The 27,478-nt window shown below is 54.1% G+C and overlaps 1 protein-coding gene across 1 annotated transcript in view; it reads left to right on the forward strand.

The window, feature by feature from the left end:
• The first annotated feature begins 5,006 nt into the window (after positions 1 to 5,006).
• The window catches only part of CREB3L1 (cAMP responsive element binding protein 3 like 1), a 34,732-nt gene continuing 12,260 nt past the window's right edge, over positions 5,007 to 27,478 (forward strand). Inside the window, 2 exon segments of the mRNA XM_079789513.1 lie at positions 5,007 to 5,582; positions 24,487 to 24,715. Coding sequence (XP_079645639.1) covers positions 5,481 to 5,582; positions 24,487 to 24,715 — 331 coding nt within the window. The 5' untranslated portion in view covers positions 5,007 to 5,480.

Here is a 27,478-nt window from a genome sequence, read left to right on the forward strand (position 1 = left end):
CCCGCTGAACTGAATTGTGCCTGCTTGCCTTTTTTAACAAAAGCAATGTCTGAGGCTACCTTTCTGATTCCTAGTGAGGAGCCACTTCCGCCTCATCAGCCTTGGAAATTGGGGAAACTGAGGCGTAGGAAAGAGGGACTGGGGAGGGACTGGGGAGGGACTTGGCGAGTCAGTAGGTCATAGACAGAATTAAGCCTGTGACTTCCCATGCCCCTGCCCTTCCGCTTAGTCCCCCACCTCTCGCTCTGCCAGCCCTAGGATTTACAGGGGAGTGTCCCCAACAACATGAGGACTCCCCGAGGCAAGAGGAAAGACTGGTTTTGTCGATTGTTCTCCTTTGACTTGACGCATAGAGAGCAAGGGGGATGGAGGGCTGTACGCCTGAGTGTATGACTTCAGGGTCGGAGCCAGTGGCCTGGGGCACAGAGGCCTCTAGAAGTAGTGTTGGTGCAGGTGGTTTGAGGTAGAAAGAAAGGGTGAGTTCAGAGCAGGACTGAGAGCAAAGCAGGAAGCGGGCGGGGCTGTTCCCCAGGCGGCAGGCGGACAGTGCCAAGGGGCGGACCGGCCTCCTGTCCAAAGATGGGACAGTAGAACAGAAATTCAGGGGAAGAGAAGCTAAAATAATTACCAGGAAAAGGAGCTGGAAAGGAGGCAAATGCTTTCTTAGTCCTTAAGGAACTTGAGTCTTCAGAGAATTTGCAGGGGGGAAAGAAATCTATCTTTAAGGCCCTTCTCCAGGCAAGGTGGCTGGTGATTCACTGGCTGCTAGGCAGGCCCTGCACCGCCCTCCCCTTCGCTCCTGCCTCTCCCTGGTGAGAAAGCGCAGTTCATCTGGGGTGAGTGGAAAGGGCCCTGAGTGAGGAGCCCGCAGGCCTGGATTTCAGAGTTATCTGTGCCCATCACCGCTGGGCAACCTAAGTCCAGCCTCCTATGGCCCGAGGCCTTGGTTTCCTGTGAAATGAAGGAGTGGTAAATCGTACACTCTCTGAGCCTCGATTTTCTTATCTGCAGATTGGGGATGATAATAATACCACGCTCCATTGAGTCTAAGATGTCACCAACTGTATGAAGCTCCCTTATTTTATGTACACGAAGAAGGAAAGGACACTGTCCGTTCAACAATAACGTATCATTGGTGGTAAGACACATTCTGATGTCAGAGACATTAAAATGGGCATCTCGGAATCAGTGAATATGACACTTATCTCACAAGCTTGTTCCAAGAATTAAACCAGATAATGTAAGTTTTTACTGCCTGGCACAGAGCAAGGACTCAGTAAATAAGATATTCTTATGGTTCATGGTGGAGCTGGGGGGAGGAACCACAGGCCAAAGGGATGAAGAGGTGTGAGAAGCCCACCTTCACTCTTCTGGCAAGGTGCCCCCCCCCCCCAGGACCTCCATGTTCAGCCCCAGCTGGGGGTGGGGGGTACAGGGAGAGCAGCCCCCAGCCCATTTTAGGAAGCCACAAGAGAACAAAGGGCCCCATCTGTGCCCCGGAAGTCAGCCTAATCTCCAGGATGGATATGTTTTCTTTTCGCAGAAGTTCCTGTTGGAGTGTGCCAAGGCCTTCTTCCCTCTACAAGCCAGACAAACACGGCAGGTTTACTTTGGGTGACCTTCTCACCGCCACCCGGGGCCTGCCTGCCGAGTGTAAACATCCACCCTCGCACCCTAGTGGAGGCTCCGGAGGGGGAACCTGGAAAATGGGAGTGCCGGGCCTCCTAAGGAGGCAGGTCCTTGACCCCGCTCCCCAAGTCCCTGCCACGGACTCTCCTGGGAAGGGCACATTTGGAAGGTCCTCGGAGAGGACAGGACCCTACGGATCATTAACACTCGCCCATTTTATAGATGTGAAAACTGAAACCCCTAGAAGGACAATGACTATCGGGGGTATCAAAGTGTGGTAGTCCCAAGCCAAGCACCACCACCATCTCCCCACCCCCACCCCCGCACACACACTCTCTCTCTCTCTCTCTCTCTCTCTCACACACACACACACACACACACACACACACACACACGCACGCACGCACGTGCCTGGCAGGAGCCTTTCTCTCTCCCCTGCCCTTGCGTCTGGGACTGACAGGAAGCTCATCTCTGTCCTTTCTCTCCCGTGCGTCACTGCCTGGGTTGGGATGTCTATGCATTTCGCTTCACAGCTGGAGCAGCTGCTGGTGAGCAACAACCAGATGTTCCTGGAGCCCATACAGGAGGGGCCACAGTCTGTGCTTTTCTTGACCTGGAGTGTTTGCAGAACCAATCTTGACCTCCTTCCCCTGCCCTTCGGACGTAGAGAACTGGCTCGAGGGGGGCTGGGCTGTGGGACCAGGCCCAGGAGTGGAGAGGGAGCAGACCCTCCCTGTTGACACCTCACTTCACTATCTAATTTCCTCTCCTGGGAAATCTTTAAGAGACAATATGGAAGGGAGGCGCTGCTACAGAAGGCTTCGGGTGGGCCCTTTAATCGAGGTGGGCCTCGAGCTTCGGTATGACCGTACTGGGTCTGTGCAGAGCATGGGGTATTACAGGCATCATCTCGCTCTCACGCCCCTTCCAGTCTTCCTTTCTCTTTCTCTTCTATTTGCTGTTCCCTCTGCCCTCATTGCTTTTCCCTCCATTTTACCCCATAAGTGATTCCAGTTCATGATTCCGTTCTCAGCTCACATGTCACGTTTTCAGAAAGGCCTTCCTCATCCACACAGCCATATCACACTATTGTATCTCCTTCATAGTCCTTCTCACTATTTCAGGTCATCATCTTAAAGTCCCCCGCAGCTTTCCTTCATTCCTTCTGGAACGCACCTTCTTAATCACCCCTGTGTCTGTCCCTAGTGTCTGGTCAGGAACTGATCATAGGTGCTCATTAGTACTTGTAGAATATGTGAGTAAATCCTCTGCATTCTCTTCCTTGCTGGACTTTGCCATCCCCTCATCCTAGACAAACAATTATCATGCTCCTACTCCATGCCAGGCTCTGCACTGCCGGGTCCCTCTTCCTGCCCACCCCATCCCTTCACCCCCAGGATTTTTCTTGAAGATCCTGCCTCTCAGACTCCACAGGAGGTGCTGGAACCAGAATGTCTCCCCGGGATTATTTTCAATGGTTCCTGGGGTGTTCACCTGGGTAAGAATCAGGAAAGAGAGGACACTCTAATCCTATTTCTCTAAAACGGTATAATCTTCCCCAATCACTTAAATGGCGCCTGTGTCTGTAATTACAGAGCAGGCTGGGAGGATCACGGGCACAGTCTCTAGCCAACCTCGGGCGGAGGGGCACTTCGGTTCCTCCTGGGGGCCGGCAGGGACTCCAGCTCAGGAGCCAGGAATCCAGACACCTGCTGGCACAAGCTCACCCACCACAGACTGGCTTGTTCACGCAGCCAGAGACCACTCTCCTACCTCCCCCAAAAGAGTGTGCATCCCCCCCTCCCTGAGGCCCAGATGTGACACATTTGGAAAAAAACACACCCAGGTCTCAGCACCCTAATTCTATCTGCCACCGGTATGATTTCCGTGGGCCTCAGCCTAACTTCTCCGAGTGGCACTGCGGGTGAGGGGTCCGCACAGCATGGGTTCCCTTCCCAGCTTCTCGGGAGCAAACTCTCCAGGAGGCCTGCGAGCGAGCAGTCCTGTGACCGCCTAGAGAGTCAGAACTTCATTCTCCAGAACTATGTCCGCTGGGCCAGGAGAGGGGGGAGAGCCGCATGCCTGCCTGCCTGCCTGCCCACCCCAGCAAGCCGCTGCCAGCTCAGCCTCAGCCTGTGCCCTCTCCCACCCAGGCACCGAGTCCTTTCAGTGACATCCCTGACATCTCTGCTTCTTAAAGACCTTTTGGTCCTGAGCTAATAAGAAGCCCCAGACAGCAAGGACACACTTAATCCCATTACTGACTTCTGCCCAGGAACGGTGTGCCCCACCCTGTGAGGGAGTGCCTTTCCGAACCACCTCCATTTGTTCAGGTGCCTGGTGATTGTTTATCAGCCCTTTCAAGAGATTAAGCTGTACTCTGGAGCGGGACACTTAGGTCATGGATCCTGGGGGGTGTCCCGTGACCATGGAGCGTGCTGCCAGCCGGCGTCTGGGTTCACGCAGACCCGTGGCCACTGTGCTCCAAAGTCTTGCTCTTGGGAAGCATTAGGGGAACTTGAGGATTGGCGAGAAGAGGGGTCCTTGCTGCATCTCTGCTGGTCCCCTGGGCACACACACAGGAAAGGTAGAGACAGTCCTTGCCCTGAGGGATTCAGAGTCCAGTTAGGGTCATAGATACAGAACAAACAATGACAATAGCACATTATATTCATCCCCTGGAGAAAAGCACACGATGTGCTACAAGTGAGTGTCACGGTGGTAAATGCTTCAGCCTGGGCGTCAAAGAAGGCTTCCTGGGGGAGGAGACATGAACAACCTCCCCATTGCGAGATCTGTGAAGGGGCCTGTGAGATGGACTTCCCTGCCTTGGACTTGGCTCAGGTTCTAGCCCAGGGCTGGAAGAATGGAAGTAACTCAACTTCCTCGTGAACGTGTGGGGCAGTGGTTAGCGAAGCCGTACACGATGCCGAGGCTCCAGGAACACCGTTATGGCCTCCAGGACGACTTCGCTTTAGGCCTCTGCGTTGTTTTGTTTTGTTTGTTTTTTTAAATCTATTTTTATTGATTTCAGAGAGGAAGGAAGAGGGGGAGAGAGAGAGAAACATCCATGATGAGAGAGAGTCATGGATCGGCTGCCTCCTGCAAGTCCCCCACTGGGGATGGAGCCTGCAACCCAGGCATGTGCCCTTGACCGGAATGGAACCTGGGACCTTTCAGTTCGCAGGCCGACGCTCTATCCACTGAGCCAAACCGGCCAGGGCCAGGCCTCTGTTTTGAGAGCCATCAGAGAACAGAGATTGGCAAAGAAAACCAGCTTGTCTCTTTAAAGGAGGAGGGGCGGCTGCTCAGGCCGCTCCCTCCTCATTACTATGAAATTATCGTGAATATTGATGTGGGGGCGTGGCGGATTGGCCAGCTGTGCTCACCAGCCCGGGGTTCCCGGTTTCGCAGAGGAAAGTGACAGAAGCCAAGCCGAGGGAGACGCGGAGAGAGCAGAGCACCCGACAGCCACCAGTCTCGGGGGAGCGCTCCGCTCCCCCGCCCCCGGCTCCCACCCAGTCCGGGGGGCTCCTCCAGCCCTCAGCCCCACTCCCGGGCTCCCCATGGAAGCCAGCTGTGCCCCCGGAGGAGCCGGAGGAAGAGGAGTCGGCTGAATGCCTGCGGTGCGCCCAGCGCCCCTGAGCCCTGCCTCCGCCGCGCCCTAAGCCCCCCGCGCCCCCCGCGCCCCCTGCCCGGGGCAGTGCCGCCCCCGCCCGCCCCTCCCGCGGGGCTGAGCCCCGGACCTGCCCCCGCGCGCCTGCCAGCCTCCAGCAGGAGCTCCGGGCCGGGCGCGCCGCCGCCCTGGAGTGAGGGAAGCCCAGCCCCAGGGGTCTCCGGAGCCCGCCGCGATGGACGCCGTCTTGGAGCCCTTCCCGGCGGACAGGCTGTTCCCCGGATCCAGCTTCCTGGACTTGGGGGACCTGAACGAGTCGGATTTCCTCAACAATGCGGTAAGGCGAAGGGTCTGCGCGCCCCTTCCACCACTCCGCACCCCTCTGCGCCGCTCGCCCGCCCCCCGCCATCCCCCTCCCGCCAGACGGGGCTGCACATCACTGGGCAGAGCGGAGGAGGGGGCTGGAGGCAGGGTCCCCCGGAGGGGCACGTGCGTGGAGCTCTGAGGTCCGGTGACGAGGTCCCTCAGCACCTCCCTAGTGCCCGAGCCTGGGCCGGAGCCTCGGAGCTCGCGCCAGGACGCGCCCCTCCTGGGGGCTCCGTCTGGGAGGACATTTGCCTCCACCTTCTGGGGAAGGGGACGTCGAGGCGTCGGCGGCGCCACCGGATTCTCCTCCGATGTGGGCTTGAAAGACACAAATCCTGCCCCCGCCCGGGGTTCCAGGACCAGATTGCGCGCAAAGTGGACCCGCGGCTGGTTCTCCGCTGGGAGGCGCACAGGGGAGCGTTCGAGGGGCCAGAGACTCGACGCCCCGGGATCCAGACCCGGACACTTAGGGGTGCTGCCGCCCCAAAGTCAGGAACGCGGTGCCCCCAGGAAGGGACCTGACGTTCAGCTGGTCAGAGCAGCGCGGGCCGATCGATCGCCCAGGACGAGGGAGGTCTTGCTCCCCGTCCCTGTGTCTCTAGGTCTGTTTCCCCCTCACCTCTCGCTGACTTTCTCTCTCTCTCTCTGTAACTCTCTGTGTCTGAGCTGGTCCTTTTTCTCCCTTTTCTCTCTTCCCCTCCCAGCCTAAGGAAACGTGGCTTCTCTCTCTTCTTCCCTTCCTCCCTCCCTCTTTCAGGCTCAGCCCAAAGGCCCTGCTGTGGGGGGAGGGGTATGGGCTCAGTCACAGGGAAAAAATATTTGGGTTCCGAAGAACCTTCCCGGTTAAAATGTGGGCAGCTTGGAGAATCTGGTAGGATGCCCCCCGTGTAGTGAACCTCCAGTCTGTCTGCACACGTGTGTGTGTGCGCGCGCACAGGCACACACACAAACCCAGAGATCATCCCAGGGCCTCCACTTCCTGGCCTCTACCTGCTGGGACTAAGATCAACTTGGCCAGACAGAAGCCAAGGGCTTAGAAATTTAAAAGGTTGGGCATCTTAGACTTCCACCTAAACTGCCCCTGGCTGCTAGACCAGCCAAGCAGCAGGACCCTGAGCCTGGGAGGCATGGGGTTGAGGTCTCCCGGACCTTCCTTAGGCAGCAGAGCTGGGTCACCCTGCCCTCTGAGGAAGGCTCCTGGTCCCAGTCAGAGGGAGCACACTTGGGCAGGGAGGCCAAGTGGAGGAGGAGAGAGAGGGCTTGAACCTGGGGCGGGGGAGACCTGGGTTCTAGTCCTGCCTCTGCTTCTGCCTCCCTCTGTGAACCTGGGCCACACCACCAGCTCCCTTCCCTGGGCCTCAGTTTCTTTGTCTATAAAATGGGCAAAGGTTGGATCAAGTTTTTCTAAGGATGGTCTGGCACCGATCCTAGGAATAAAGCAGCAGAGAGCTGGGGTTCCACACGCCTCTCCTGGAGTTGGTAACAGATACTGGTCAGAGGGAGCGGGGTTGTTGCGTGTACCCTTGTAGCCAAGGGAGGTCGTAGGGCCCCTCTGGGAGGTTTCCTCAGAACCCTGAGCAGCTCTGAGTTGGGCTTTCTTCTGAATGAACTCTGCCGCCTACAGCTTCTTCCTGCCGCTCCATTCAGCCTTGCCTCCCCAGCTGCTCCTCCGGGCCGTGGTCCAGCCCAGGAAAGGAGGCACGATCAGACAGTGGTATCCAGCACCAGGACTGGGGAGGGAAAGCCCTGCTAGAAAAGCTCTTGACCTGGGTCCTAGGCCAGGCCGGGAGAGGCAGGGCACAGGAAAGGATTTCTGAGAGGAGAGGAAAGAGAATTCCTGTGCTGGGAATCACGAAATTTGGTTCTAACTGTGCTTCTGCCGCCAGCCACCTCGGCAGTTCAGACAAGTGACTTTTCGTGCTCTGGTTTCCTCACCTGAAAAATGGAGATACAGAACCTTCCCCATAGTGTACTGTAGAGATTTAGTGACAACTTTAATTAAAGATGAATTAGGACTCTGCCTGGCAGGTAAGTTTCCATGGTTAACTTGCTCCAGAAGCTACATAGAGTGACAGTAAGAACTACTCAGGTAGCAGTTGCTGTGGGACCCTCTCTGGTGCCTCCATTTAAGTGTCTAAGGTCCCATACCAACTCCTTCTTCATGCTGCATGAGGACAGGAAAATGTCTCCGGGGTTAAGGATGGGAAGGGATGGAGTCTGCATGCTTCTCAGTCTGGAAGATGGAGAGCAGGATATTCGTTATCCTTTAAAATCCAGATAAAGGCCATAAAGTCATGTGGAAAGTGTATGAGCTCTGTCGCCCCATGCAAAAAGCAAACATCAAAAGGAATGCTCACCCTGCACACTTCTACCTAAGAAGCACACATTCGCTTGGACAGAGACGGGAGAATGAGCATGCGGTCAAGTCCAGTGTGCTTGCAAGGTGGCCGGGGGTGCTTTATGTTTTCTTTTGTGAAGATCCTATCATGCAGTCTTGTCTATGAGATTCTCAGAGACACCACTCAGAAGGGGCTGCCTTTCCTGCCAGGTGTGGGGGATTCCCCTCCCCATATCTTCCCCGGTTCCTGAGGTGGCCACCCTAGAGCCCGCTTCCCTGTGCCCTGTGACCAGCCCCTGGGCAAGTATGAGAGAGGGTCTAGTGCTCAGAGAACTGGGGTAAAGGACCGGAGGGAGAACAGGTCATACCTCCAGATAGAGACACTGGTTCTGGGTGCTTCTTGCCTCATTCCTCTGGCTAAGGGGAAGGGGTGACTCTGATTTCTCTAGGGGGAAATGGCTTTGGGTCCCAGAGAAGGCCCAGCTGGGAAGGTGTTGGGGGGTGGGAGGAGAAGGAGGAAGAGAAGTTCTGTTGTCTCAGAGGGGAGCAGCAGGAAGCTTGGAGGATGTTTGCCCAGCACACTCATTTACCTCCCAGCAGCTGGGGAGGCCAGGTATGGGAATGACCAAACCCAGGGACCAGCCCAGGAGAAGGGAGGTGTGGGGCTAAGCCTGATCACTGCTGCCCAGGCCCCCAGCCTGGCTTCTCCTGAGCTAAATGGGAAAGCAGAAAACCCCCACCCCCACCCCCACCCCCAGGCTTTGGAGGACTTAAGGAGATTAGAGAAGTATGTGCATTTGGGTGTTTCTATGTCTGTGTGTGGGCCTTTAATAGCCCTTAAAAGGGGAGGGGTATATGTGTGTGAGCCCATGTGCATACATGTGTGTTTCTCTTTAAATTCTCACCAATGAGAGGGAGGTCCCAAGGGCCAAAGCACTCTGGTCTCAGAGTAGAATCCACGGGAAAAGGACTAATGGAGAAAAACTAATGGAGGAGCCCAAATCTTAGGGCTCCTATTCAGGAAGGGAGATCTCCCCAAATGCCTACTCCTCTAGAACACTGAGTTTGTTTTGGGCAGGTTTTATTGTTTTGTTTTGTTTTGTGCTTCCCCTACTGAGATATGAGCTCCTTGAAGGCAAGGGGTTATCTGTCTTGTTCACTGTTGTACCCCAGTGCCATGTACAGTGCTTGGCACAGAATAGGCCTCAACAAACTATTACTGAATGACTAAAGGGGGGCCTAGGTCAGACCTCACATTTTTAGGGAGAGGGGAAAAAAGGTGCTGAAGCTCATCAACTCCCAGTCCTGCAGCCTGCACTGTCTCTGAGATTCAGGACGGTTCTCCATGCTTTCCAATGAGTTGTCATTGCCTTGAGCCATCCCCATCCTGTGTGTGGTACAGACACTCGTAGCTCCTGGGACAGGATAGTCTAGAGCTGACTGAGCCACAGCAAATTTTAGTTTGTAGTTTAGGCCTCAGCTTTGAGCATTGGCTCTAGGGCTTCCCTCTTCCCCAGTTTCTTCTTGTTCAGGACTCCTGGATCCACATTCACCAACTTAAAACTAAGTATTTTCCTGGCCCTACCTCAGGGCCTTTGCACGTGCTGTTCCTGGCATCTAGAATGCTTTCCCTTCAGTTCTCTCTACCTCATCTTCTTCAGTTCAAATGTCACCTCTTTAGAAAAGGTTCTCCCAACCACCTCCAGTGGGACACTGTAATTTTCCGTTTCAGTCCTTTGATTTCTTCATAGCTCTTATCTCAGATTGCAGTTATTTTATTGGCTTATTGTCCATTTCCTCTGTGAAAAAGAAAGTTCATGAGAACAGAGACCATGTCGGTGTTGTCCATTGCCATAAACCTAGCACAGCACCATGGCATACAATAGGTGCTTAATAGAGTAAAATTCCACCAGAAGGCAATAAACAGAGTCCAAAGTATTCAATTATGTAAAATGGGAGGTTATGGTATTACAGGATCAATGAAAAACAATAGATTTGGGGTCTGTACTATCACAAAAAGCACAAAAGTCAAGATGGTGAAATGTTAGTTACCACATGCCACAGACCAAACTGAGAAGGTTCTAAAGGAGCACGAGGCAGTCAGCCCTTTCCATAAAAGGTTGCCCACCTTTGTTTGAGATTGGGGCCCCGGTGTAGGACAGAAGCCGCGGCTTTGTCGCATTGTGGTGGACTTTGCTCCATTTCAAGGATTTACTCCATTTGTAGAAGAAGAAAAAAATACTTCAAACCGGGGCAATCCCAATAAGGGAAGGGGGGAGAATGTTTTTAAAAAGAGAGGTCTGTGCTCAACAATAAAGATAAAAAAACAAAAAGACGGGCCTGTGTGCTCGAGAAGTAAACCCATAATTCCCGAAGAGGCCCTAAGAGTCTCTGGGTCCTGGCCTGCTCAGCCCTGAGGGTGATGGGGATGCTGGATCCCAGGAAGATGCTGTCTGTACCCTGATCTGCTGTGAGGTCCCTCCGGCTTCCCTGGACCAGCTGGGGATTTGCTTGGTCGTCCCTCAATACACACATCCCCTCCTTTAGCAGCTGGCGAAGGCGGTCACCATGCAGAGTGACCTCCAGCCACTCACAGCTAGAGAGAGACAGAGAGGAAAAGGGACAGTGGCAGTACCGCTGGGTGCCAGGAGGGAGCAGAGCAATGGTGAGAGCCTGAGCACCCAGATGAGCTGCGGGTCATGGAAAGTTTCTCAGAGGAAGCAACCTCCCCACTCTGCCTCCTCAGTGTCCCCCTCTCTATTGGCAAAGGACTTACTGAAGGCATGTCAGCAGGGTGGACTGGGGCTGTGTATAGGCGTCATTGTCCCTGTGCAGATGAAAAACAGAATTAGAGAGGAGGGGGACCTGTTAACTCTGTTCTGGGGCTGGGATCCCATGAAGTCAAGGAGGGGAGAGAACATCTCTCTCTCTTGCTATTGTACTGGTTTGAACTTTGCTCTCTAGAGCAAGGGAAGTTTGGGATATCAGCTATCCGAGGAGCCCCACCTTCATCCTCACTTGCTCCCATCCTTAGGGCACTGTGGATGCCTAGCACATTAGGAGCAGAGCCAGCAGGTTGCCTGGCCAGTGAGAGGAGAGGCCCCACATCCCGTACTCGCTCGGGGATGCTGTTCCCATCCCGCCTGGGAACTCAGACCTTTGCTCTCTGCAGCTTCCAGGACTCCCTGGGAAGGTCTGCTTATGTCTGGCCTAGCCTGACCTGGCTACTGCGCCAGGAGAGGGGAGGATGAAAGACTCTTCCCCCCCCCCCCCCCCCCGGCCTTGTGTCTTCCCTCTTTGTACCATGTGCCTCCTGCAAGTCTTGGTGTTGAGGCCCTCCCTGAGCATCCCTCTCTGGGACCTGGCTTGCCCCTGGACCTCCCTCAAGAAACCAGTTCCAGATGCTGAAGAACAGGCTGTTCTTCTGGAAGTCTCAGCACTCCAGGGGGCAGGATGGAGGAGGAAGATTTGGGTGGAGTTAGGTCAAGACCATGAGCATTGCTTTGGCTGGAATGCTATGTAACCCCCTCGGACAGACTAGGGGAAGCCAACTTAAGTGGCAGAACCCTTGACCAGGATTGGGAAGAAGGTAGGAGTGGGTGTATCTGGTTCAGGGGAAGCTGGGAGAGGCAAGAACTCTGGTCATCAGAGAAAAGATCCTGATCCCCATGACCTGAACACACCGTATCATCAACAAGGCCAACTTGACAAGTAAGGCAATAATGGGTTCCCTGCTACCAGGTTCAGTGTACCTCCTCTCCCAACCCTCCTGGGAAAAGCCCTCACTGAAGCATCCTTGGCCCTTGGCTCTTGGCCCAGGAACCACTTCACCCGTCACACAGGGGCTGACACATCTGGGCTGGGCTCTGTGGTCCGACCTAACAGCTGGACAGCAGCAGCTGTCCGCCATCCCCTTCCAAAAGAGTAACAAAAATGAAAGCAGCAGTGGAGTGAGCAGGCTCTTCAGGGCCTTGAGGAGAGCCGGGAGGCAGTTTTAAAGCAGCAATTGAGGGGACTTGCTTTGGAAGCAGACAGGCCAAGCCTTTGCCCACGTCCTCACCTCTCCTCACCTCATTGCCCTGATTTTCTGTGTGACCTTGGGCCTTGGCTTCCTCATTTGCTGAACTAGACTGGGAGTTCTTTGAAGGCAGGGAGTGTCAGGCAGTTATTTTTATCTATTGCCTAGTTATAGCTATAGTGACTGAGTGCTCAGATATGTTTATTTATTGGAAGGAAGGAAGGAAGGAAGGAAGGAAGGAAGGAAGGAAGGAAGGAAGGAAGGAAAGGAGGAAGGAAGGAAAGAGGGAAGGAAGGAAGGAAGGAAGGAAGGAAGGAAGGAAGGAAGGAAGGAAGGAAGAGCAGAGGTGGTGGATAGATGAATGGGTGGGTAGATGCATAATGGAAGATAAACACTTCTATACTACCAACTTTGATGGTACTTTTTTTTAAATGGATTTTGTTCATTTATTCAAGGAGTAAATCTTAACCTAAATTCCACATCTACCTTTCACTTTACCATGATGGCCTTTTCTATTACGAAATTTTCTATTGCGAAATTTTCTATTACGAAAGTTTCTCTCTCCCTCTCCCTTCCTCTCTGAAATCAGTAATATATTTTTAAATATATTTTTAAAAGACCACACATGAATCTGGGGAAGAGATGAGCTGTAGACCATGAATCCACTCCACTCTGGGCAGATTCTGATCAGGAATCTCCTGAGATGCTGTGCCTACTCCCAAACCCAACTTGACCAGACAGCTAGTCCACAGGAGAGATGGCAGGTATCTCAACAATCCCTGGGGAGCTGTTAATGGTTGCCTTTAGCTCAGTGGTTCTCAACCTTTCTAATGCCGCGACCCATTAATACAGTTCCTCATGTTGTGCTGACCCCCCCAGCCATAAAATTATTTTCGTTGCTACTTCATAACTGTAATTTTGCTACTATTAATGAATCGTAATTTAAATATCTGTGTTTTCCGATGGTCTTAGGTGACCCTGCTAGCGGTTCTCAACCTGTGGGTCACAGTATGTGAGGCCCTGCAGAGGGTTTAAGGATGAACTCCATCCTAGATTCTACCTTCAAGGAGGTTCAAGTTTAGAAAGAGAGATGGGTCCCATTGTGCATAATTGGAGTTCAAGGCATGATATTAGCCAGTGACCTAACAGTCTACAAATGGGAGAGGACTCTTCCAGCTGGGTGGCCAAGGAAGGCTTCCTGGGGGAAGCAGCATTTGAATTAGGACTTAAAGGATGATAGGAGTTGGAATGAAGAGATAAAGGGCAAAGGCATTCCAGGCACAAGGAATGGTACAAGCAAAGATCCTGCAACAATGGAGCTCACAGCAGTTTCAAGGAACTGGGAGTGGTCATCCAGCTAGGCTGGAGGGAAGACAAAGATGAGTGGCTCCAGCTATCTGGTAAGTGGAATGCGGTGCTTAGGAGCTGGGAGTGTTATCTGTAGGCGGGAGGGGGCCAGCGATAGTTCTGAGCTAGACACCGTGGTGGTCCCAGTGCTGACTGAACTGCCTCAGCGCTGGGAGTCCATTGGAGGGATGTCAGCTGTCAGTCTGTCCAGATGATGAAGGACCCTCCCCCAGAGGAGACAGAATTGTGGGCCCTTCCCAACCCCAGAGCAGCCTAAGGCAGCAGCTGATCCCAGGTCCCTTCTCTCCTCTTCCTTCCACCCTCTGCCCTGATGCGACTCTCACAGTGGGCCAGGAGTGCCAGTCCCTTCTGGCTCCTTCATCCCCAGCACTGGGGCCAGGCTGACCTGGGGAGTCCAAGGCAAGCCCACCCTTGCAGCTTCATGCTGACAGCCCGAGGCTAACCCATGTCCTTCCTCCTGGCTTAACCCTGGGACACTAATGGGGTTCCCCCGCCCCTCCTCCAGTTCAGGACCATCCATAGCATGTCCCTCTTGGCCCCAGGGGAATAGAAGGATCTGAGTCCTCCTGAGCCCAGCCCAACCTGGCACCTCACCTCCTTGGCCTTCCCACCCATCCGCTGGGACAAGATGCCCAGAGTCCCTCTTGTCATCCTCCCCGAGAGGAAGCCCAGCCCTGCCCTCTGCTGCCCCAGAGCCTTCACCCCTTTCTCTCCCAGGGCTGTAAATCAGTTCCACATTTGGGATCTGGCTTGTGCTATCTGCTCAGAACGTTCCCCTCCGTTCGCTCAGGCTCCCATCTCCCCCACCCCACGTGGTCAGCCCATAGGGTCTGCGGAAGGAGAAGAGCTCCTGCACTCAGTGACCCCCTTCAGTGGTCTTGAGAGGAAGCTGGGCTGTAGCAATGGGCCAGAGGGACAGTGGGCCAGAGGCCCTCCCAGAGAGAGATGAAAGAGGAAGGGGGTGGGGTGAAGGCAGAGCTTGAGCAAGCATATGAGGGGATGAGGGGTTGGGGGTGGTGAGGGAAGGAGCGAGGTAGTTCCCAGCTCAGCACATTCCTGAGACATCTGGACGTGCTGGAAGGGCCCCAGCTGGCCTGCATGGCTGTGGCTCCAGCTTCTCTGCTCTGTGATGTCAGGACCCAGCATTCCCCGCTCCTCTCAGAGTCCCACTGGCCTAGGGGCTGAGTGCTGGGGTCTCCTCCCCTGACCCCTGACCCTCAGTGAGCAAGCAAGAGGCCTGTGGGGCAGTGGAAGAAATGCCTGCCCCAGAGGAGGGCCTGGACTGGTGGTAGAAGGCAGACCCTGAAGACCCAGGGGCTTGCCCATGGGACTGACTCAAGGCGATTCCTTCTTTGGGCTGATGGCAGCCCCCTCCCTTCTTGGAAGGAAGATGAGACAGAAGGAAAGACTCTGGGAATGGCTGCTTACCTTGAGGTCTCAGTTTCCCTCTCTGTAGTAATAACAGCGCCATGTAATGAGAGCCTTCTCCATGTCCCACATTGTGTAAAGCTCTTTACAAATGTTATTTCCTCCTCACAGCACCCTGGTGGGGTAGCTATAATTACCCCCTATTTTACAGCTGACAGTGAGGCTCAGAGAGCTTAAGTAACTTGTGCAAGGCTACTCAGCAAGTAACAGCCAGGATTCGGACCAGGTCGGCCTGCTTCCCTTGCTCATAACCATTGTACTACTTTGCCTCTGCAAATAAGAGATGGATCTAATGATGCCAGAATCTCTTTTAGCTCTACAGTTGTAATTGTTTCTTTTGGCTACCGTGGCACTCTTCAAGAAGGGCAGGGGAGGCATTAGTCACACACTGGGTGGGGGGAGGAGGGCAGAGGCATCTGGCTGTGAAGCAGCAGATGGGTCAGGAGCCTTTGGAGGTCCCCTCCCTTGGAGCCCCAGAGAGGTCCAGGGCCCAGGAGCTGGAACCACAGCCTGATCCCCAGCTGAGCCCAGGGGTCCCACACCTTCCCTGAAGGAAGGAGTAAATAAGGAGAGAGAATGCAGCTTCTTCCAAAAATAAAACCTGAGGACAACTCAGACAGGCTGGGATGCTGAGGAAGCCAAAGGCCGAATGCTGAGTGTGCTGAGGAGAGGGAAGCGGCCAAGGGAATTCCAGCCAGAGCTGGGTGGCAGGTTTCAGCCGCGGAGGGCCTTCCAGCTGGCCAGGGGCCGGGAGAGCAGCTCAGCCGGTTGGCCACTGGGCTCTGTTTATACTCTTTGGCCTGGCCTACGCCTGGGACAGTTCTTCCCGCTCTGAGTAGGGGGCTGTGGTCCGCAGGTACCTGGTCTGGCTGGGGCTTAAGAACAAAAAGGCCTTGAGGAAGAACAACCCAACAGGGAGGAGCCCAGGGAAGGAGTCCAGGCGCATGGAAACTCTGCCTGGAGCAGGAGCAAGCTGGCATCCGAGTGGAATTCCAGGCAGTCATTCCTGGAGGCTCAGCTGCAGGAAAAAAGGCCTCGGTCCGTTAGATCACTGGCGCATTCCTTCATTCACCCACTGATTCAGTCAGTCAGTCACTCAGCGAACGCATCTACCATGTGCTGGGACCAACGCTAGGCTTTGGCGATAGAGATGAGAATTGGACCCAGCAAGACATAGTTTAGAGGCAACCTGGCTAAATCATTTCAAGCTCCACTAAGGAACTGGGAAGCTGTCCTAAGGGCGGTGGGGAGTCACCAATGGATAATGAATGAGCAGGGGAGTCTCACAGTCATATTGGTGTTGAAAATCCCTCTTGATGCCAGGTGGAGAATGCTCTGGAGACAGAGCAGAGTTCAAACCTGGGACCTACTTCATAAATGGGGTAGTCACACCACTGGTGAGAAAGTCTTTTCCAAGCAGGAAGTGGGCTTTGTTCACCTCTGTGTCCACAGGTCTGGGCGCAGAGCAGGTACTCAGTAAATACTGAACAAATGCATGTGATGCATAAATGAATGTGATTAGATGCCTTTATTCTCCAGCGGCCCCCAGTACCAGCCCTGGCACTTAACTCCAGTGTCCTGAGCTGTCCCACAGGGTTCCTCTGGCCACTGCCTATGGACCAACATCTCCGGCAGCCAGACCGTGGGCTGCTGTGCCATTCGTGGTGCCAGTCACAGCTAATCCCAGCCCTGGGCGGCAGCACTCACTGCCATCACTTCCTCCTGCCCAGACAGTACCTGGCACCTTCCCCAGGGTTGGGCCACAGCACATGGGCTGCCTCGTCAGAAGATGCCAGGGGCTGGTCGGGAATCTGCAGGCCAAGGCTCCACTTTCCTGAGGACCCATGTCCTGCCCAGGGTCAGGAGGGGGAACCGGAGGGCCAGACTAACAGAGCTGGGGGCTGGAAAGAATGCACCCCAGGACCCTGCCCTACACATAAGCAGCCTCCGGTGGGTGCCAGCCTGCCCTTTCCTCTGTCCCTTCCTTCCTCTAGTGCACATGCCCAGGAAACCTCAATCCCCATATTGCTCCCTTCTCCGGTTCCAGCCTTCACTATCCCAGCCCCAGAGGAGCCTGGGACTACCAAAGTTCCCTTGCTGGGGGTCACATGACTCAGTCATCTCAGGCACGTGGCTTGGCACAGTCAGCATTTAGTCTGTGGTCGTGTGAGATGTTGCGTTTGTTCATGTGAGGGTGTGCATGACCACATCTGTGACTTTGTCTCGGGTGACCGCCCGTGTGTGCACATATATATGGGAGTCTTTCTGTCTGTCACATCTGAGGAGTGTGTCCTCATTGGGTCTGTTAGTGCCTGCCAGTGTCAGCTGACCAGTGTACGTGCAATGCCCCTGTGCCAGGCTGTATATGGAACTCAATGTGTCCATGGGGTAGATCTTACATTGGATAGTGTTTCCCTGTGTAAATAGGAACCTCACAGCCCATATCCGTGTAGCACGTGCACAGGAGTGTGTGTGTGCGCGCACGCACCCATACACACACAGAAGTATTTCTGCTTATTTGGACTTGGGCTCTGTGGTGAATAGTTCAGCAGGGGGGAAATATGAAACCTCAGCAGCCGCCTGCCCTGGGCCTGTGGGGAATGGGGGGTGAGGTTGGAGGTTGGAACAGTGTGCTCCCCTTAATCCCCATGCCCTGCCAGGAAGACTCAGAGACAGGCTACCTCCTGGGACAGGGAGAACCGGCTCCATCCCTTCCCAGGCCTCGGAGAGGCCAGGAGAGAAAAGGAGCCCACTTTCTGAGGAGCCTCAATGGGAGCACAGATTATAACTAATGGGAAACTGAGGCCTGAGGAGGAAACACTACCTGCCCCTGGGTCTCCCGAGTCCGAGTCCAGGGCCTTTTCCCCTTCACAGAACTGCCTTCAAATCCAGGTCTGAGAAGGCAACCCCCAGTGCCTGGATGGTGAGGCTTAAGGTGGGGGGGGGGGGGGGCTCTCTGACAACCCAGGGGCCCACCTCCCCTCTGCTAAGCCCCTCCCTGCTCTCTCTTGACCCTACACCACACATATATACATTCTCTGGGCACAGCAGTGACTCAGACTGGTGGCCCTTCAGCCTGAAATGGGGTCAATTTTCTAGTGACCACCAGGCAAGTAACCGTCCTGGAATGTATGGGTCAGTGTGTGTATGGGGGGTGGAGAGTGGGGGCCCAGCCTGTGGGGAAAGGGAAAGGGAAATATAAGAAGACTCTCCTTCCATCTCTCCCCAGAGCTCACTCTCTCAGAAGGAATGTCCGGGCTCGGGAATCCCCCCTCTCCTTATCCCACAGCTCAGCCTGACCCACTCTGGTCTCCTCCCTCTTTTCCCGAAGCACAGACTGAATCAGCCTGGGTCAGTTCCGGAAGGGGCAGAAACCAGGGGTAGGGGTGCAGGCGGCGAAGGGGAAAGGGGCGCTCTGAGGCTGCCTTCTCCCACACACACCCTCTGCAGACAGCTGCACCCCCAGAGCGTTTCCCTCTCTCTGCATTGACCCAATGGAGGAATTAGGGGTGGGAACAGAGGAGCTTCAGACGGTCCTCCTGCTGGCCCAGGAGGGTCCCCCTTTCCCCACCAGGGACCAAGACCTGGCTGCCCCATCCTTGGGCCCGCGGTAGGATTACTAAGGAGCGGCATAAGGAACTGAGCTGGAAAAGCTGCAAAGGCACTTAGGAATTGGGGTCTGGCCTCCCCTTCGAGCCCGGGACGTCGGAAGAGACGCTTCCTCTCCATTTCCCCCTCACTTCCCTCTCCTCGCGGTGGGGGTCGAGAGAGCTCAAACGGGTCCGGCCTCCGCTCCAGGGGCAGAAAGGGACCCGGGGCCAGAACCAGAATACCCTCCCCTTCGGGTACACGCGCGGTCCGCGAAGCCGGGGACCGCCCTCCACGCAGGCCCTGCCCGCCTCCCGCCCCGCCCTCCCCAGCTGCTGCCGCTGAGGGCTCCTCGCAGCCTCCTCCCATTGGCCAGGAGCTCCGCGGATTCCACCAATGAGCAGGCTGGGTTCCCCGCGGGGCGGCTCCGAGCGCGGGCCCACCGGATCCGCGTCCTTCTTTACATTTAAAGGGCCGGCGCCCAAGACCAGCTCAGGGAGGGGCTGCCGCCGAAAGGAGGGATGCGCGCTGGGAGAGCCCGGGACCTCTCCAAAATAGTGGAGCCGGCGCTGGCTGCGCGTAGCGGCCGAGAAAGAGCTTGTATTGGCACGACTGTAGGAAAAAGTCTTTAACGAGGAGGGAAACAAATCATAATACAGTATTTCCTTCTCTTGCTTCTCACCGCCCCCCCCCACCTCCCCACCCCAGTTGCCTGGAAAGGCACCTCCATAGAACGCTCACCCCGGTTAGAATCCGACACCCCCCACCCCAGAACTATGACCCACGACCCCCTGCCATTTATAGATTCCTGCCCTCCACCCCCAATAAATTCCACCGGATACGCTGAAACCTGAATTTTCAGTGTGTAAACTGGAGGGAGAGCTGGGTGACCCCGGGGGGTGGGGGGGACAAGAGGCGCTGCTGCAGCTGAGGAGATCTCCAGAGTGGGCTTCCCAGGGGGAGGGGAGGGTGGAGAGATGACGAAGAAGTGAGAGGACAACAACGAGAGGTGCCCCACATCCTGTCAGCCCCAGAGCTATGAAGAACACCTCCCCCTCCCCCCAACATTACCAGTTCACTGTGTGACCCTGGGTAGGTGGCCTTCCCTCTCTGGATCTGGGTTTCTTCATTAGCTAATAGGGGAGGAGGGCGTGGACCATGAGCTTTCTTAGGTCCCTTTCTGCCTCCAACCTGATGATATAAATCAACCATAACTGAGCTCCAGGCACCAGATGGAAGTATGGCTACAAAGTCCTCTAAAGTGAGTCCCTCTGGCGTGCTTCCAGGAGCTGAGAGTGGGCCTGGGGGTGATGGGACGCGCCCATTGTTGCCACCAGAGGTGGGCCCAGCACACAAGAAAGCCCTGAGCGATGGCTGGGTTTTCTGAGCGTCCTCCACCCCCACCCTGCCCCTTGGCCGCCCTCCCCTTCTCCTTGGCTCCGACTCTCTGGAAGCTCCATCCTGCTGAGTCTTGGCTGCTGTTTCCAGCAGGTGGGGTGGGGGCTGCTCACAAAAGGGGGCCAACGGAGCTCCCTCAGCAGGTTCCAATGGGCACCCCAAAAGGGGTCTCTGAGAAGGACCCGGCTCATCTGCCTGGAGCCAAGGCCTTCAGAGACCCCAGCCCAGACTGGGGAGAGCATCTTTCTTCTCCCAGGCCCCAGGGACAGCTTGGCAAACCCTTATCGCCTGAGAAGCAGCTGCTGGAGAAATACCTTAGCAGCTGACTCACTGCCCTGTCCTCTCTTTACAACCCCCTCCCATTGGGCCCCACACCAGGCCTGAGAGGGAGGGAAGAAGGAAGGGAGGGAGGGGGAGAAAAGAGAGAGAGAGCGCGAGAAGGGACAAAGCGACCCCAGCTGGTCTGGCCCAGACGCTACAGAGGGTGTGGCTAGCACAGTTCTGGATGGGTGGCTGGGGGAGGCTGTACCCTGTAAATGGTCTTCATCTGGGATCACAGTTATTCTTAGAGACTTGTTCAGCTGAGGCTCTGACCTCCTGGCACTGCCTCCCCCAGGCATTGATAGACAACTGTCATACTGCTGGCACTGCCCTCTGGGGTACAAGGCCTTGTCACCCGTCACAAGATATAGACCCTGCCTCAGGGAGTTTACAGTCTGGCAAACAGGCAATTCCTGAACTGGGCAAGGACTGGGTAATGAGGAGTTGTGCACCATTCTCAGTTCTCCTTGGCTCCCTGGGCCTCAGTTTCCCTGTCTGTCAAATGCAGATATGCAACGTCCTATCCCACTGGGTAATTGTAAGGATTGAATAAAATAACGCATGTGGAAGCACAACAAAAGGTTGGATAGTAATGATAAGCTCTGGCCAACTGGGAAAGGAGAGAATACCTCAGTCGGTAGGGTTTCTGGACTCATTTTGCCCTGGATTCTCTGATAACAATTTGTTTGGGGGGGAAGACCAAACCACCTTCCCCCATGGGCTTCAAGCTCAGCTCACTTCAGGCCCAGAGTTAGGCTTTTCTTTATAATAATGGCTCACAACTACATACTAGGCACTGTTCTAAGTGTTACATGTACTTACTGCATATATGTATATGTGTGTTATCTGTATACATGTGTTATATGTATTTACTCCTTTTGTCCTCATAATCCTTTGAGGTGAGTAGTAAGCATCTGACAAATATTTGACCCTCATGACAACAACAACACTGTGAGACAGGAACTATTATTCCCCCTAACAGATGAGGAAACTGAGGCACAGAGAAGCAATGTAACTAAGCAAGTAGTGGGGCGAGGGATCAACAGGAAGTCTACCCAACTGCAGAGCTTGTGTTTATCCCCTGCTCCCCGCAGACTGATTGATGCTGGCGGCCCTGACCCTCATGCTCAGATGGGGCTTTTCTGCTCATCCCTCTGCATTGGAATGGGCTCTGAGGAGTCCATGCCAGACAAAGCAGACAGCTCCAGGCTGCAAACCAACCCCCCAGAAGCCAGTCCTTAACCCTTTACCAGATGGGGCCCCAGGGCAGGAAGCAAAGCCCCCCATCATTTCTACCAGCCCACCAGCAAATTCAGTCAGTAAATAAGGAATAAACAATAACATTTCCTTACATACTTATAATTCTTTTTTAAAAATATATTTTTATTGATTCAGAGAGGAAGGGAGAGGGACAGATAGAAACATCAATGATAAGAGAGAATCATTGATTGGCTGCCTCCTGCACACCACCTGCTTGGGATTCCCCGCAACCCAGGCATGTGCTCTTAACCGGAATCAAACCAGGAACATTTCAGTCCGCAGGCCAATGCTCTATCCACTGAGCCAAACCAGCTAGGGCCTTATAATTCTTTAGAGAGAGAAAAATAAGCCTACTATGTACCAGCTGCTGGGTGCTTTATTAATAAGAGGTAACATTTGTTGAGTGATTACTGTGTGCTAGAAACTGTTCTAAGTTTCTTTACAAGTATAGATGACCCTTGAACAACACAAGATTTAGAGGCACCACCCCCGTGCAGTAGAAAATCCACATATAACTTTTGACTCCCCCAAAACTTAACTACTAGCCTACTGCCGACCAGAAGCTTTACCAGTAATATAAACAGTCAATTAACACATAGTTTTGTATGTATTGTATACTGTATTCTTACAATAAAGTAAGCTAGAGAAACAAAAATGTTATAAGAAAATCAAGGAAGAGAAAATACACTTACAGCACTGTACTTATCAATATCCTAAGGCCACGTCCTCTGTTTACAAGATGAAAAAAGTCCACATATCGTGGACCTGTGCAGTTGGAACCCATGTTGTTCAAGGGTCAACTGTATTAACTTGCTTAATCCTCACACTAATCCTGGTGGGGAGGAACCATGTAAAGTTCCCTGTGCCAAGGAAGAAATGAAACAGAGAGAGGAGAATGCACTTTCCCGGGATCACAGATACCAATATTTTCCAGGCTTTTTTGTTTATAAGAAATACTAGAGGCCCGGCACACGAAATTTTGTGCGCAGGTATGGTCCCTAGGCCTGGCCTGTGATCAGGGTCATCTTCCCTGGCTGTCTGCAGCCAGCCCCATCCCCCACCGCCACCCTCCTCCAGTTCCCCATTCGCCATTGGGCGATTGGAGCCTGACAGCCAGGGGGAGGGACCAAGAGGTAGGCCATTCCTGCCTACTCACTGGCCCCACCCCTGCTGCGGTTCACCCTCTGTGTGTGGGGCGACTGGCGGGGCAGGGGCCTTGGCCTGGTGCCACCCATGTCCCCCACCACCCACCCCCAGTTCCCCGTTCACCATCAGGCTATCAGAACCTGCCAGCCAGGAAAGGGACCGAGAGATGGTCAGTGCGCCTCATAGTGACTGGTCGAGCAGTCATTCTGGTCATTCTGCCCTTAGGGTCAATTTGCATATTACCCTTTTATTATATAGAACTAGAGGCCTGTTGCACGAAGATTCGTGCAATAGGCCTTCCTTCCCCTGGCTGCCGGCACTGGTTTTCCTCCAGAAACCAGGACCCAGGCCTTCGCTCTGGCCGCCGCCTTCCATCTTCACTCTGGCTGGAGCCTTCAGTCTTCCCCGCCCCTTGCCCTGTCCCTCATAGCAGGTGCCTGTGTATGCAAATTAACCTGCCATCATTGTTGGGTTAATTTGCATACTCACCCTGATTGGCTGATGGGCATCATGGAGGTACAGTCAATTTGCATATTTCTCTTTTATTAGTGTAGATAGAGGCCCGGTGTACAGCTGGGAGCCGGCCGGCCTGCCCTGATGGGGCCCCGGATCAGGATGGGGGTTCCTGCTGGAGGTGGGGCTGTTTGCAGGCTGGCCACGCCCCCAATTGGGGTGGGGGTCCCTGCTGGGGGGTGAGGCTGGCTGGGGTGAGGGGCCTGGGCAGTTTGCAGGCTGGCTATGACCCTGATCAGGGTGGGGCCGGCCAGGGCGAGGGGCCGCAGTCATTCTGGTCTCTGGTTGTTCTGGTTGTTCCACCATTTCGGTCGCTGGGCTTTTATTATATAGGATATTTTACATCATCACCACAAACATACACACACATAACTGAGATAAAAATTTACACTGGGTATTTAACTTTTCTGTGTGCTGTGCATGCTGATATTCTGTACTCTATTTTGTTCTGTTTTATTTCTTCTTACATTCTGGTCATGGCCTACTAAATTGATCCCACACCCCTTTAATGAGTCAACACTGGCAGTTTGAATGGCACTGAGTCTGGCTAGAAGACCCAAGGCCAAAGCTGAGGATTCGAACCCAAGTAATATGGCTCCAGAGCCTATTCTCTTGGGATAAAGAATGGCTTGGAAAAGGGGGACACTGGAGGCATGTAGACAGGTGGGGACTGTACTAATGAGGGGAGTGAAGGCCTTGATAATCCCACCTTGACTCCCAGCAAAAGATAATGCAAAAGTCACTAATACTGCCATTGGGATGCAAACTTGCTGCCATAGACATATTCTTTTTCTTTTTAAATTTATTTTTCAATTGCAGTTTACATTCAGTATTGTTTTGTATTGTTGACTCTAGTCCCTGTGCTGTAATCTACATCTTTGTGGCTATTCTGCAACTACCAATTTGGACTGTTTAATTCCTTCACCTTTTTCACCCAGCCCCCCAACATCCCTCCCCTCTGACCGCTGTCCGTTTGTTCTCTGTGTCTGTGAGTCTGTTTCTACTTTGTTTGTTTGTTTGTTTGTTTTGCTCATTAGATTCCACATATAAGTGAAATCATATGATATTTGTCTTTCTCTGACTGGCTTAATTTCACTTATCGTAATACCTCTGTACCCTCTAGATCCATCCATGCTGTTGCAAAGACACAGTGACTCTTTAATTAGTCCTCCCATGAAGGAAGTAGAGTGGACCGAGAGACAGACTCAGGCAATCTAAGTGATGTGACCAAGGTCACTAGAGCCCTGAGTCCTGTCGCCTGGTCCAGGGATCCTTTCACGCCATCTCCAGCTTACCTTTGCGGGTAATGACATTGAAGCCGGCGATGGCAGCAGAGGTGGGGGTGGAGGTCATGTGATGGCTGGTGCTAGTGATCATAGAAATGATCATAGTTGGTACAGGTGATGTGGGTGGTGGCAGGGCTGGAGGCACCACCACAGCCGTGTCTGTACCCTTTTCCCAAGCTAAACCGCCCCCCGCCCCCTCCTCCTCCCCTAGCACTTCCCTGAGCACCTGGACCACTTTGCGGAGAACATGGAGGACTTCTCCAACGACCTGTTCAGCAGCTTCTTCGATGACCCGGTGCTGGATGAGAAGAGCCCTCTACTGGACATGGAACTGGACTCCCCCACGCCAGGCATCCAGGCCGAGCACAGCTACTCCCTGAGCGGTGACTCTGCCCCCCAGAGCCCCCTTGTACCCATCAAGATGGAGGACACCACCCAAGGTAAGAAGGGTGGAAGGGCCCGGGACAGCACATGCACATAAGGCCCAGGAGGAAAGGAAGCTTTTTCAGAACCACGGGGGGCACTGAAGGCTGAGACTCCCACCCACAAATACCCCTCAGGGAGGCTGTGTGGCCTTCTTGTTCTCCCTCAAATCAAGCCCATGTGGGCACTTCTCAAAAGCGTTTGCTGCTGACTTAGGTCAGTGGTGGGTGAGGGGTGGTTCCCAGACTGAAGCATCACCTGGGAACTTGTCAGAAATGTCAATGTCAGGTCCCACCCAGACCGGCGGGATCAGAAACCCTGTGGGTAGGGCTGGGCCTTCTGGGAGATTCTGAAGCACACGTGGGCCCGAGAAGCATTGCCTCGGAGGAAACAGTGCGGGGAATTAAACAGTAAATGTGGACAAGTTACCAAGCCTCTATCTAGAGCCTTCCCACCCCTCCTACTGTGACGTCCTCCGAGATGCGACCTGGGAGACACTGCTGCGCCCACTTTTATTACTGAAGGGAGAGTTCTCTGAAGCTCCCCTCGCCCCCTGCCTTGCCTTTAAGCAAAGGGCCCTTTGAGTCTTTTCTCTCAGGTTCAACATTCGAGAACTCCAGACTGTTGCCCACCTAGAAATGGCCTCTGGGCATTTCTTCAAACGATCTGGCCCCATTTTGTCTGGCCGGGTGATCATGGACACATCTCCTGGCTTCTGTGAGCCTCAGGGTTTTCATCTACCCGTGGGAATAGCAGTAAACATTTCTACAGTGCTCTCCAGTGTCCAAAGTGCTTTCATGTTCATGTTCTCATTTATTGCTCACAACTCAGAGGTGAGGAAGGAATCACTTTCACCATAATCCCTATTTGACTGATAAGGACAATGAGCCTTTAGGAAAGCTGAGTTGTTTAAGTCACAAACAGTAAAATGCAGGTTAGGGATTTGGAAGCAAGCAAGCCCGCTGATTCTAAGCCTCACACCCTCGCCGCCACCACATTTGCCAGCCTCAAGGGGGCAGCAAGGGGGTCCTGGGTTTGGAACCAAACATCCTGATGCTTCTACCAGCTGCTGTGTGATCTTAGACAAGTTTCTTAACCTCTCTGGGCTTCTGTTTCCTCAGTTATAAAATGAAGATTCTATGTGGCTTGACATAGAATTCTGGGCAAGGTTAAAAATCCCAGCACATAATATATATCAACTAGAGGCCCAATGCATGAAATTCGTGCAAGGGGCTCGGCCCCCCCCCCACCCCCCGCAGTGCCACGGCTTAGTCCGGAAGGTTGTCCGGTCTAATTAGCATATTACACTTGTATTATTATAGATAATTACTGGCTATTTTCATTGTGCCTATAAAAGTCCTCTTGGTACTGTAGCGCTTCTTATTCCTTTCCCCTCAGAGCTCAATGGTTTTGAATGGTTTTCTTAATGTTCTCATCTATTAAATGGGGGAAATAGTGGTGTCTGTCCCATAGAATTTGGGGAGGAATAAATGAGCTCATATGTGTCAAGGGCTTACAGCTGTGCTCAGTGCAGAAAGTGTGAGGTGCTTTTTAGGGTCTTGGAGGTTCCCCAGGGGCAGAGACAGACCTTTGTACTGCCCCCCCACAACCCTGGCCCTGAGGGCAGGGACATCTCTTGAGGTTTTAAGTGGCTCCAGGGCTTGTGGTTGCTGAGGTCCCAGCTTCCCTCCGCGCCCTGGCCGCAGGGAAGAACTCTGAGGTCACCTCAAGGAGGCCTTGGGCACAGCCTGGGGAGGGGCAGGGTGTGGGATGGGCACCCTCCCATGGCGGGCTCTCCCTCCACCCCCACATGTCCAGCCCAGCAACTCCTTGAACACCCCCAATCTATTTTTAGAGTAATTTATTTGTGGGCCCTTTGCAGGGGGCAGTTTCCCGGAGGCCGGCGGCTGGCCCTGTAATTTGGGAAGATTGTGGGTGTTCCAGGAGCCAGGGGCGGCCTGTGGCCCAGAGCTGGGGCTCTCCGGCTCCCAGAGGGTGGGGCCTGGCCTCTGAGGTGGGATCAGGCAGCCGTTGACCCCTCTCCCCACCCACAGTGGGTCCCAAAGGCCAGAGTCCCGTTATAGTCCTTCCTTTGCAAGCTGGCCGCCCAGACCCCCGCCTTACCAGTGCTTCTCTGACTTCCAGGTGGGGCCAGCCTGAGCTGGGGTGGAGGACTGTGGGCACCCAGCAGGAAAAGGGGTGCTGTCTGCCATCCCTGTGGCCCAGGTGAGGCCAGGAGGCCCACTAGATAGGCAGGAGGTAGACGCTGCCTGGGAGACCTGAGCATCATCCCTCCCCCCCCCCTCCTCCCGCCCAATCACCAGGTCCGGTGACTGCTTCCTTCTAACTATGTCTCCAGTGCGCTCCGTCCTCTCCATCCCCACTGCCACTGCCTTTGCTCAGGCCTTGTCTTCTCTCGCTGGACCATTTCAACAGACTCCCGCGGGCCCCTGCCTCTAACTTGCCGGCCCCAGTCCAGTCTTCACACAGAGGCAGAGGGATCTTTTTTAACATCACAACTCTGAACATACTTAAAACTCTTCGGTGCCACCTCATTACCTTTAGGACAAAGTCACAGCTCTGAGCGCAGCCCCCCAGGCCGTGCCGCCCCTGCCGGCCTCTCTGACCCCATTTCCTTTCCTTTTCATTCCAACTGCGTGTGACTCTCACGAGATGCCCAGAACCTAGCCCAGTGCTCAGCAAATGTTTACTGAATAGCAACAATTATATGAACAATAGTACCATTTATTGGACATTTATTTACTTCTTACCAGACACTT

Source organism: Cnephaeus nilssonii (assembly GCF_951640355.1).
Source record: "Cnephaeus nilssonii genome assembly, chromosome: 13".
Taxonomy (NCBI): domain Eukaryota; kingdom Metazoa; phylum Chordata; class Mammalia; order Chiroptera; family Vespertilionidae; genus Cnephaeus; species Cnephaeus nilssonii.